A 13,654-nucleotide genomic window follows, 5' to 3' on the forward strand; every position below is an offset into this window, starting at 1 on the left:
TAGATCTCCGTATAGTTATATTCCTTAAAGCTTCATATTAATTGGAAATTAGATAAAAGTAATTATTCTATACTATTCTTTAGAATGTATTCATGAAAGCATTTGAAATAGCAGATATTTTGTCAAATGAGATCCATCGAATAACATAGGAAATTGCTTTATTTATCTCAAGTGGGTACTGGGATACTGTAAATAAGTTGATGAATAATTCAGTGTAATCCAAACTGAAGTCCAATCAATTGAAGTTGATATGATTGTCATATGCAGATTACACTAAATTATCGTCTTCTTCTAGAAGTAGACAAGTGATTCCAATGTAAATCAGGATTTCTCATGACACGCGTTTGGTTACTTTGATATCTTTGTCTTAAAGTAAAAATACATATTGACATTACTGGTGGATAACATGCACTGCTCATTGATTGGTTTATTTTCTTTTTTCAAGTAAATATTTTAGCATTAAATAACATTTTTTTTTCTCAGACAATTCAATATATTTACATTTTCTTTGAGCAGTCGCAATTATTCAAAAAGGTTTGTTTTTTTAAAGTAGCTTTTAATATATACATATAGCACAGAATAACAATATGGTATTGTAAAATATTTAAAATAAACATTCTTATACTTCTATTCTCAAAGTTCTTAAGATCTGAAATAAAGTTACTTTATTACTTCTTTATTTTTCATCATTGTGAACTGACATCAGTGCACACATACATACATATATACATACACACATACAAATACACACATATACTGTATGTGTATATAACCCCATTGAAATCAACGGAGCAACATTGAAACAACTGCCACATAGCCCACCGCAGATTACCCCGCTACACTATTAACCCAAAACCACAACATAGCTCACTGCAAATTGCCCCATTACACTATTAACCCCACATATGCCACCGCAGATAACCTAAAATCTCTACCATTACAAAAAATGAAAAACACTACACAAAAATAAATTACCAAAAAAAAAAACCCCAACCAGTAAGACCTATCCTAAAACTAAAGTCCCCTTGAAAGAAAAATCAAACTAACACTAGAACCTACTCAAATTCTCCTGAAAAGTGCATTTTTGGGCAGTGCACTAGTTGAAATGATTAGCTTGTTTGTATAAAAAAAAAAAATCCCTATACTAAAACCAAAATAACTCCCCACCCCAACCCCCCAAAGAAATAACTTTTAAAAACCCTATCCTATCAGTGATTAAGCTCTTTCACTCAGAAAAAATACCCTATCCAAAACAATATGCCCTGAAAAGGGCATCAGTGATGCTAAGAAAACACCCCTAAAACCTATCCTAAAACTAAAAAAAACACACACAAAATAACCTACCGCTAAACCCCAAAAGTTGGTACTCCCCAAACTTGAATCCAACTTCTTAGGGGGCAGCTATGTGTTCATGGTGGCAATCCTCTTCAATCTTCCAATGAGGCTGTCCTCTTCCATTTGATGCTTCTTCTGATCATCCGTCCAAGGTCAGTCTTCATGCTGTACCTGCAGCACACTGAAACTTGAATGCGAGATTCCCCCTTATATAGGGGTGCCCTTGTATTTTGTTCTTAGTACAATCCATTAGAAAAAAACTTTCAATTTATTGGCTGATTAGACTAAGAATTCAAAAATCAGCCAATGGAAATGCAAGGGCACCCCTATATAAGGGGGAACCTCACATTCAAACTTTAGTGTGCTGCCAAGACAGTATGAAGAGTACAAAAGAGCTTAATAACTAATGCTCTCTTCAGTGCATCTTTTTTAAGGATAAGATTTTTTTTTTTTTATTTGAGCAAAGAACTTAATCACTAATACCTTTTCTCTTGCAAGGTGTATCCAGTCCACGGATTCATCCTTACTTGTGGGATATTCTCATTCCCTACAGGAAGTGGCAAAGAGAACACACAGCAGAGCTGTCCATATAGCTCCCCCTCTGGCTCCGCCCCCCAGTCATTCTCTTTGCCGCTCTAACAAGTAGCATCTCCACGGGAGGGTAAAGTGAATGTAGTGTTAGATTTGTAGTTTTTTATATCTTCAATCAAAAGTTTGTTATTTTTAAATAGTGCCGGTTTGTACTATTTACTCTCTAGCAGAAAGTGATGAAGAATTCTGCTGAGAGGAAAATGATTTTAGCATGTTGTAACTAAAATCCACTGCTGTTCCCACATAGGGCTGAGGAGTACCGGAAAACTTCAGTTGGGGGGAACAGTTTGCAGGCTTAACTGCTATAAGGTATGTTCAGTCATCCTTTTTCTAGTCAAGATTTAGTAATGCTAGAAGACTGACAAGAATCCCCATGTGGGGAAGGTAAGCCATATTCTGAGACTCAGTATAGAATAAAGGCTTAATTAACAGGGCTCAAAGACTGGTGGACACTGTTAAAGGGCAATCGATTATTTATAGTGAATTTATAATCATTATACAAGTTTTTATCACTTTTGGAGTGTTATTTGGGGTTTTATTCCACATGGCAAAATTTTAGACACCTATTTAGGGTATTGAAGGCCCCACAACTCCGGAGTGGAGAGGGAGGGGGCCTAAATTTCGCGCCTCAGTTGCGCAGTTCATATTGCAGACAGCTTCATGCAGCTTCACATGGAGGGTCCTAAGACTACTTGAGGACATCATAGAGGCTTATTTCTCATCAAACTAATCCCCAGGGGCAAGGTAGGGCCACAGCAGATTGCTGTGGCATGGTGCTGTAGTTTGCTAACCGGTTGTCAGCTTTAGGTTGCTCCGGTTCGGGCATTAAGGGGTTAATTGACTTGATATTTGCTGTGCAATCATTCCAAAGCATTAAGATAGTGTGGTTAAAATTTCAGAAATATTGGATCATTTTTGAAGATTTAGTAAAAAAGTGTGTGCTTTTATTATTTAAAGGCACAGTACCGTTTTTTCTCAAATTGTATTTTTCAGTCTTTGAGTGCTGTCTAAGTCTGTTTAACATGTCTGAGCCTACAGATAGACGTTGCTCTATGTGTTTAGTAGTCATGGTGGAACCCCCTTTACATTTGTGTTTTAAGTGTGCTAATGTATCTATGCATTTTAAAGATAACGTTGTTTCACTTAAAAATGTAGCCCAAGATGATTCTTTAACAGAAGGTAACGAGGATAGCCCACCTTCCTCTCCCCATGTGTCGACACCAGTTACGCCCGCGCAAGCGATGCCTTGTACCTCTAGCGCATTGGCCCCTATTACATTACAACAATTAGCAGCAGTCATGGATCATTCCCTTGCGGCATTTTTATCCAAACTGCCAGTTTTTCCTAAAAAGCGTGATAGCTCAGTTTTAAGAACAGATTATGAGCAATCAGAAGCTTTGGAAGGTTTATCTGTGGTACCCTCACAACACTCCAAAGTGACGGTGAGGGATGTGCTGTCCGAGGGAGAAATTTCTGATACAGGAAAGGTTTCTCAGCGGGCAGAATCAGATTCCTTAGCGTTTAAATTTAAGCTGGAACACCTCCGCGTACTGCTTAAGGAGGTATTAGCTATGCTGGACGATTGTGACCCCATGGTGGTCCCAGAGAAATTGTGTAAAATGGACAAATTCCTAGAAGTCCCTGTATACACTGATGCATTTACGATCCCGAAGAGGGTAGCGGATATTGTGGATAGGGAGTGGGAGAGACCAGGTGTACCCTTTGTTCCCCCCCCTATCTTTAAGAAAATGTTCCCTATAACTGATCCCAGGCGGGACGCATGGCAGACGATCCCTAAGGTAGAGGGGGCAATTTCAACACTTGCCAAGCGCACAACCATACCAATTGAAGACAGTTGTGCTTTCAAAGATCCTTTGGATAAAAAATTAGAAGGTTTACTAAAGAAAATATTTGTTCAACAAGGTTTCCTTCTCCAACCTATTGCCTGCATTATTTCTGTGACTACTGCAGCGACTTTCTGGTTTGAGGCGCTGGAGGAGTCGCTCCAGACGGAGACCTCATATGACGAAATTATGGATAGAATTAAGGCTCTAAAGCTGGCTAATTCTTTTATAACAGATGCCGCTTTGCAATTAGCTAAGTTAGCGGCGAAAAATTCTGGTTTTGCCATCATGTCGCGCAGAGCGCTCTGGCTTAAATCATGGTCGGCCAATGTGTCGTCTAAAACTAAGTTACTAAATATCCCTTTCAAGGGAAAGACCCTTTTCGGGCCCGAGTTGAAAGAGATTTTTTCGGATATCACTGGGGGAAAGGGCCATGCCCTCCCGCAAGATAGGCCTTTTAAGGCTAAAAACAAGGCTAATTTTCGTTCCTTTCACAACTTCAGGAGCGGTCCTGCTTCAACCTCTGCGACCGCAAAGCAAGAGGGTAACTCTCCACAGCCCAAGGCAACCTGGAAGCCTTTGCAGGGCTGGAACAAGGGTAAACAGGCCAAGAAGCCTGCAGCTGCTACTAAGACAGCATGAAGGGGTAGCCCCCGATCCGGGACCGGATCTGGTAGGGGGCAGACTCTCTCTCTTTGCTCAGGCTTGGGCAAGAGATGTTCTCGATCCCTATGCATTAGAGATAGTTGCTCAGGGATATCTTCTAGAATTCAAGGACTTTCCTCCAAGGGGAAGGTTCCACATTTCTCATCTGTCTACAGACCAGACAAAGAAAGAGGCGTTCTTATGCTGTGTAGAAGATCTAATCAAGATGGGAGTGATATGTCCAGTTCCAATTACAGAACAAGGACTGGGTTTTTACTCAAACCTGTTTGTGGTTCCCAAAAAGGAAGGAACTTTCAGACCAATCCTGGATCTAAAAATTCTAAACAAATTCCTCAGAGTTTCATCCTTCAAGATGGAGACCATTCGGACAATCTTACTGATGATCCAGGAAGGTCAATACATGACTACCGTGGATCTAAAGGATGCGTACCTTCATATTCCTATCCACAAAGATCACCATCAGTTCCTAAGATTCGCCTTTCTGGGCAAGCATTACCAGTTCGTGGCCCTTCCCTTCGGATTGGCCACCGCTCCAAGAATTTTCACAAAGGTGCTAGGGTCCCTTCTAGCGGTACTAAGACCGCGGGGCATTGCTGTAGCACCCTATCTGGACGACATCTTAATACAGGCGTCGTCTTTTCCCAGAGCAAAGGCTCATACGGATATTGTTCTGGCCTTCCTAAGGTCTCACGGGTGGAAGATGAACACCGAGAAAAGTTCTCTGTCCCCGCTCACAAGGGTTCCCTTCCTGGGAACATTAATAGACTCGGTAGAAATGAAAATATTTCTGACGGAGGTCAGAAGGTTAAAGCTTCTAAGCACTTGCCAAGCTCTTTATTCCATTCCTCGGCCGTCTGTAGTTCAGTGCATGGAGGTAATCGGATTAATGGTAGCAGCAATGGACATAGTCCCTTTTGCTCGAATTCATCTCAGGCCACTGCAATTATGCATGCTCAAACAGTGGAATGGGGATTATGCAGATTTGTCTCCTCGAATCCAACTGGACCAGAAAACCAGAGATTCTCTTCTCTGGTGGTTGTCTCAGGATCACCTGTCTCAGGGAATGTGCTTCCACAGACCGGAGTGGATCATCGTAACGACCGATGCCAGTCTGTTAGGCTGCGGCGCGGTCTGGGTTCCCTGAAAGCTCAGGGCTTATGGTCTCGGGAAGAGTCTCTTCTCCCGATAAACATTTTGGAGCTGAGAGCGATATTCAATACGCTCCACGCTTGGCATCAGCTAGCGGCGGCCAAGTTCATCAGATTTCAGTCGGACAACATCACGACTGTAGCATACATCAATCATCAGGGAGGAACAAAGAGTTCCTTAGCGATGAAGGAAGTAACCAAAATAATCAGGTGGGTGGAGGATCACTCTTGCCACCTATCTGCAATTCACATCCCAGGAGTAGACAACTGGGAAGTGGATTTCCTAAGTCGTCAGACTTTTCACCCGGGGGAGTGGGAACTCCACCAGGAGGTATTTGCTCAGCTGACTCAGCTTTGGGGCATTCCAGAGTTGGATCTGATGGCGTCCCGTCAGAACACCAAACTTCCTCTTTACGGATCCAGGTCCAGGGACCCCAAGGCGGCGTTGATAGATGCTCTAGTAGCGCCTTGGTCCTTCAATCTGGCCTATGTCTTTCCACCATTTCCCCATCTCCCTCGGCTGATAGCCAGAATCAAACAGGAGAAGGCCTCGGTAATTCTGATAGCGCCTGAGTGGCCACGCATGACTTGGTATGCAGACCTAGTGGACATGTCATCTGTTCCACCATGGACACTGCCAATGAGGCAGGATCTTCTAATACAGGGTCCATTCAAGCATCCAAACCTAGTTTCTCTGCAGCTGACTGCTTGGAAATTGAACGCTTAATTCTATCCAAGCGTGGGTTCTCTGAATCAGTCATAGATACCCTGATCCAGGCTAGAAAACCTGTCACCAGGAAAATTTACCATAAGATATGGCGGAAATATCTTTGCTGGTGTGAATCCAAGGGTTACGCGTGGAGTAAAATTAGGATTCCAAGGATATTGTCTTTTCTCCAAGAAGGATTGGAGAAAGGTTTATCAGCTAGTTCATTAAAGGGGCAGATATCCGCTCTGTCTATCCTTTTACACAAGCGTCTGGCTGAAGTACCAGATGTTCAGGCGTTTGCACAGGCATTAGTTAGAATCAAGCCTGTCTATAAACCTGTGGCTCCTCCATGGAGTCTAAATTTATTTCTTTCAGTTCTTCAAGGGGTTCCGTTTGAACCTTTACATTCCATAGATATTAAGTTATTATCTTGGAAAGTTTTGTTTTTGCTAGCTATATCTTCTGCTTGAAGAGTTTCTGAATTGTGTGCTTTGCAGTGTAATTCACCCTATCTGGTGTTCCATGCAGATAAGGTTGTTTTATGTACCAAACCTGGTTTTCTTCCTAAAGTTGTTTCTAATAAGAACATTAACCAGGAAATCATTGTTCCTTCCCTGTGTCCTAATGCAGCTTCTAAGAAGGAACGGCTTTTACACAATCTTGATGTGGTTCATGCTTTGAAATTCTATTTACAAGCAACTAAGGATTTCAGACAAACATCTTCTTTGTTTGTTGTTTATTCTGGTAAGAGGAGAGGTCAGAAAGCGACTGCTACCTCTCTTTCTTTCTGGTTGAAAAGCATCATCCGATTGGCTTATGAGACTGCTGGGCAGCAGCCTCCTGAACGAATTACAGCTCATTCCACCAGAGCTGTGGCTTCCACTTGGGCCTTCAAGAATGAGGCTTCTGTTGAACAGATTTGTAAGGCAGCGACTTGGTCTTCACTGCATACTTTTGCCAAATTTTACAAATTCGATACTTTTGCTTCTTCGGAGGCTATTTTTGGGAGAAAGGTTTTGCAAGCAGTGGTGCCGTCCGTTTAGGTTACCTGTCTTGTTCCCTCCCTTCATCTGTGTCCTAAAGCTTTGGTATTGGTATCCCACAAGTAAGGATGAATCCGTGGACTGGATACACCTTGCAAGAGAAAACAGAATTTATGCTTACCTGATAAATTACTTTCTCTTGCGGTGTATCCAGTCCACGGCCCGCCCTGGCAATCAAGTCAGGTTAAAAATTATTGTTTAAACTACAGTCACCCCTGCACCCTATGGTTTCTCCTTTTTCTCCTAACCGTCGGTCGAATGACTGGGGGGCGGAGCCAGAGGGGGAGCTATATGGACAGCTCTGCTGTGTGTTCTCTTTGCCACTTCCTGTAGGGAATGAGAATATCCCACAAGTAAGGATGAATCCATGGACTGGATACACCGCAAGAGAAAGTAATTTATCAGGTAAGCATAAATTCTGTTTTTCAGGGCATCTTTTTTAGGATAGGCTTTTTTTTAAAGATAGATTTTTATTGGGGGGGTTACTCGGGTTTCAGCTAGGATACTGCCCAACAAATGCCATTCTCAGGGCAATTTTTAGAGTAGGTTTTAGTGTTAGTTTAGTTTTTTTTTTTAGATGTGGGCTTTTTTTAAGGGGACTTTTGTTTTAGGATAGGTTGCTGTATGGGTTTATTTATTTTTGGTAAAAAATGTTTGTATAATGCTAGTGTTTGTTTGTTTTTTGAAATGGTAGTGTTTTTTTGTGTAACATAGGGGTCTTAGTCTAGGGGTTTTGGGGGGGTAGCTGTAAGGAGGTTTAACTGGTATTTTGCAATAGGGGGTGTGGTGGTTAGGGGTTAATAGGTTAGGGGCATTTTGCAATGGGGGTTGTGTTGGTTAAGGGGTTGATAGGTTAGGGGGAATCTTGCAATGGGGGTTGTGGCAGTTAGGGGGTAGTTTTTCAATGGGAATATTGGCAGTTTAGGGTTTACTAGGATAGAGAGTTTATAGCAGTTGGCTATGTGGCTTTTTAGGGATTAATAGTGTAGCGGGCTAATTTGCAGTGGGCTATGTGGTGGTTTAGGGGTTAATAGTGTCACGGGGTGGACAGAGTAGGTGGAAAAACTATTATCTTATTTTTTTGGGTGCTTAGTGCAATTTGTTTCTCAGCCCAAACTCTTTACTTGAGCTTTGAGTTCACGTAAAAAGTTTGAGAGTAAAATGCAATTGTGTTCAAGCGATTACATTTACTTTCAATTTGTAATACAAGCACACATTGACACTCAACGCTGCCCATAGAAAATATGGGGAACTTAATTTACCACAAAATGTGCACAGTCTTTTTATATTTACACTTTTTCATTCACCAGCTCCTAATGAGCATGTGCAAGAATTCGCAGAATATACGTCTTTGCATTTGGGATTTGCTGATGGCTGTCACATGGTACAGGAGGAGTGGACATTTTAAACATCTTTCCAATTTACTTCCATTAACAAAATGTGCACAGTATTTTTATATTTACACATTTTCAGTCACATGCTCCTACTGAGCATGTGCAAGAAATCACAGAATATAGATATATGCATTTGTGATTAGCTGATGGCTGTCACATGGTACAGAAGGAGTAGAAATAGACATAACTTTGACATTTCTCAGAAAAATATCTACTGAAGTGTAGACTAGGGGGCCGATTTATCAGTGTCTGGCGGACATGATCCACTGTAGCAGATCATGTCCGCCAGACATCGCTGAATGCAGACAGCATACACTGTTGGCATTTAACATTGCACAAATCAGTTCTGGTGAACTGCTTGTTCAATGCCACCCCCTGCAGATTCGCGGCTAACCAGCCGCTAGCAGGGGGTGTCCATCAACCTGATCGTACATGATCAGGCGGATTGCTGTCCGACGCCTCTGAGGAGGAGTATGCGTTAAGGAGCAGTGGTCTTAAGACCGCTGCTTCTTAACTCCTGTTTCCAGTGAGCCTGAAGTCGCACGGAAACAGGGATATTTGTCACCATTCAGGCCATGATAAATCGGCCCCTAGGAGCTATTGCATTGTCTCATGAGATCACAGCAAAACATTACCTCAGCACTGCTCATGCTGAATGTTTACTGAGTACTTACTGTTGTGAGATGAAGACATTTTGAGGTACTATATCTTCATTTTTTACATAGAGATGTTCAAGTGATATTTTCTTGTCATCTTTTTACAGTTGCATCACTTACAATGATTTAGCAAATGGGTATTATATCCCTTTACTGTTTTTATCTTGTAAGGTAAATATTTTATGTTACAGGAATACAGCACCATATTACAACAAACTCTTAAAAAATGTTACTATATTAATTTAGTTTCCTGATTCCTTTGTAAGAGTGGTATTTGTAGCTTACTGGATAAAAGGGACATGAATATCATGCATTAAAGGGACATTAAATACTTTGAGATAGTGGGGCCTATTTCTGAAGCTCCGAATGGAACTTGATGCCCCGTGTTTCTGGCGAGCCTGCAGGCTCACCAGAAACAGCAGTTATGAAGCAGCGGTCACAAAGACCGCTGCTCCATAACCTGTCTGCCTGCTCTGAGCAGGGGGACAGACATTGCCGCAATTCAACCCGATCGAGTACGATCGGGTTGATTGACACCCCCCTGCTGGTGGCCCATTGGCCGTGAGTCTGCAGGGGGCGGCGTTGCACCAGCAGCTCTTGTGAGCTGCTGGTGCAATGCTGAATACGGCGAGCGTATTGCTCACCGTATTGAGCAAGGTCTGGCGGACCTGATCCGCAGTGTCGGATCAGGTCCGCCAGACCTTGATAAATAGAGCCCATTGGGTAAGCCAATAACAAGAGGCATATTTGTGCAGCCAGCAATCAGCATCTAGCTCCCAGTACTTTTTGGCAAAGGATACCAAGAGAAGGAAGCAAATTACATAATAGAAGTAAATTGGTAGTTGTTTAAAACTGCAAGCTCTGCACGCACCATGAAAGAAAACGTTTGGGGTTTAGGTTCCTTTAATGAGTTTACAATTTTATTTCCTATGAAAGGGAAATCAGAATTAAATTTGAAATGCTCAGCTTTCAATATTTCATTAGAAGAATTTTTGCATTATATATCTATTTGCAAAATTCCTCTTGTAAAAGTTATAACTATTTTGATAATATACTGTGCTCTAAATCCTCCAAGCATATAGAGGTAGGTAACATGTTTGCATACTCCCTGCACTCAATTATCAAGTGCTGTTGAAGTTATGCACTGTTCAACTGCTAGCACTCAAAGTCTGCCCATAAAGGGACATGAAACCCAAACATTTTTCTTTCATGATTTACAAAGATCATGCAATTTAAAACATCTTTCCAATTTATTATTATTATTATCATTTATTTGTATAGTGCCACCAAATTCGGTAGCACTGGGTACAGTGATAGGAGTATCCAATGACAAGGATTTGTGATAAAATACAAAACATAACAAAACTAAACAGATCTAGTACAGGAGGAAGAGGGCCCTGCTCCGGAGAGCTCACAGTCTACAAGTTTAGGGTGCAGAGACATAAGGTTGGGGTAGCTTGTCACATCGGTTGTAGTTGCAGCAGTGAGTCAGGCAGTTCATGTATTAGTTTGGATAGGTTGAGAGATGGAGGAGAGATGGTAAGCCTCTCTGAATAGGTGCATCTGAAGCTATACAAGGTTGGAGACAGTCTTATGGAGTGGGGTAGAGAGTTCCAGAGGACAGGAGCAGCACGTGCAAAGTCTTGGAGGCGGGAGTGAGACGTAGAGATAACAGGAGTGGAGAGATGTAGGTCAGAGGTTGATCAAAGAGGATGGGATGGGGAATATTTCACGATGAGAGAGGAAATATAGTTGGGAGTTAGATTGTTGAGTGCTTTGTAAGTTAGGGTTATTACTTTAAATTGTATTCTGGAGTGTATGGGAAGCCAGTGTAGAGACTTGCGGAGCAGCTAATGTAGATCGGCTACTTAGGTGGATGAGTCTATCAGAAGCATTCATAATATATTTGTGTACTTAAGCTAATTTAATTAATTTGCTTCATTCTCTTGATATCCTCTCTCTGTTGAAAAGCATATCTAGATAGGCTCAGTAGCTGCTGACTGGTGGCTGCACATAGATGCCTCATGTGACTGACTCACCCATGTGCATTGCTATTTCTTCAACAAGGGATATCTAAACAATGAAACAAATTTGATAATAGAAATAAATTGTAAAGTTGATTAAAATTGTATTCACTATCTGAATCATGAAAGAAAAAAATTGGGTTTCATATCCCTTTAATATTAGAGTTAAATAATAAAAAAAAATGAACTATTTGTATATGAACAAAAATAATGAGCATTTAATTATCTAAGTTCTCTTTTGCTAATTAGCCCTTTATTATCTTCAATTCTGTGTGGGATTTCTTAAGATACCGGACATACACTACCTTGTATATGAAAGGGATCTAATAAAAGTTCTCAGAACTTACTCATGCATCTCACTATTATTCATTTGTTTGTGCCTTGCCAGAGAGCCGGAGCGATAAAGCCAAGCGTTTGTTTAGACATTACACAGTTGGATCGTACGACAGCTTTGATGCCCCCAGGTAAGAACCTCCTGTTCATTCTTAGCCTGTGTTCCATCTGTCTGCAGGCACTGTACATACATATTTTGTCTTCAAGGACATTCACAGTTGTGATTTTTTAGACATTAGTGAAGTCAGCATGAACCAGATCATTGAGAAAGGAGCAAACAAATTCTATATTCCTTGTTTGTATTGTAAGTTCAGATCTGTAGATGACATAATGTAAAATTACTGACTTGAAAACGTATAGTTTAATATTTAGTTCAGAACCTAAAAGATCAGATGCTGAGTAACATATTTGTTATTTCATAAAATAGATAATTTATATTATAAAGGATGGTAAAGGGTGGCTAATGCCCTATTGCATGAACACGTGTATTATGCTGTGATATATTTAAACTGTATATATATATATTTTGTTTTTGCCTCTAAGCACAGATATGTAGTCATTATTTGTGTACTGAATGCAACTATACAATAATTGCAAAAACACTTAAAGTTCTTAAAACTGTATATAAATGGTTTTTATTTTTTTAACTTTCTAATGTACTCCAATGATCAATTTTTCTTTGTTCTCTTGATATTTTTATTTGAATGTATGCTTAGGAGCCGGCCCATGTTTGGTTCAGCACCTGGGTATCGCTTGCTGATTGGTGGTTATCTATAGACACCAATCAGAAAGTGCTACCCAGGTGCTGATCCAAAAATAACCAGCTACTATGCCTACATTCTTGCTTTTTCAAATAAAGATAAAAAGAGTAACGAATAAACATTGATAATAGGAGTAAAATAGAAAGTTGCTTAAAATTGCATGCCCTATCGGAATCCTGAAAGTTTAATGTTGACTAGACTATTCCTTTTACAAATTATATAGCAATATATTGTGTCAATTATAAACTAAATATATAATTGATATATAATTGACATATTTAACATTAGTGGGGAAAGTCTGTCAATTTCCTTTGTGTAATTATACTTTCTATTCTGCTTGTGTGTAGATCATTTTACTAATATAAGTTGAACTATGTACCATGTTCTAAAAATAGAAACAAACAGTACAGAATTATCAATAAATGCATTATACTTTATAATAATGTGGTTGATTGCAATCCTTTAGAAAAATGTATCAAATGATTTATCTACAAAAATCCCCATAGACTTTTAATTGTTTTAATTGGTATTTTTCTGTTGAAAAGCATTGTGATGAATATGTGTTACATTAAAGTTTGAAATGTAGTTTTACCTCTTTGGCTATGCATTATGTATCCCATTCTGGGCTAGATAGCAAGTGGCGCTAACGTTAGTGTGCATGTACAATATAAGACTATTGCGGACGCATTAATTTGTGCACATATTTCAAGTTGACAGTAAATGGGTTTGCTTGAGCGCAACTGTAGACCTGGTGTAAAGGTTTAGGGCTAAAATAAAAGTTGCACCCTGATAAAAGTATATGGCCATGTATTTTAATGCAAAAGGGCTATATATATATATATATATATATATATATGTATATATATGTGTGTGTATGTGTGTGTGTGTATGCGTATGTGACTAATTTATAATTCTATATTAATATTTCATGTGTTTTACTGTGTATTTACTGTAAATATTTAACATTCCAATGTTCTTCACATATAGGACTATGTTATTTTTATTTTAAATGCTTATTTCTATATTTATCCATTTATACCTATACTTATATAGGTATAGGTACATATTTGACATTAACATTATCAGATATATATGGAAATATATATTTAATAATAAATAAAAAAAAATCTATGCGAAGAACATAGGAATA

The 13,654-nt window shown here is 39.8% G+C and overlaps 1 protein-coding gene across 1 annotated transcript in view; it reads left to right on the forward strand.

The window, feature by feature from the left end:
* SHANK1 (SH3 and multiple ankyrin repeat domains 1) overlaps window positions 1-13,654 on the forward strand; it is a 639,575-nt gene that overhangs the window by 276,009 nt on the left and 349,912 nt on the right. Inside the window, 1 exon segment of the mRNA XM_053691067.1 lies at window positions 11,799-11,874. Coding sequence (XP_053547042.1) covers window positions 11,799-11,874 — 76 coding nt within the window.

This window comes from Bombina bombina, chromosome 8 (genome assembly GCF_027579735.1).
Source record: "Bombina bombina isolate aBomBom1 chromosome 8, aBomBom1.pri, whole genome shotgun sequence".
Lineage (NCBI taxonomy): Eukaryota > Metazoa > Chordata > Amphibia > Anura > Bombinatoridae > Bombina > Bombina bombina.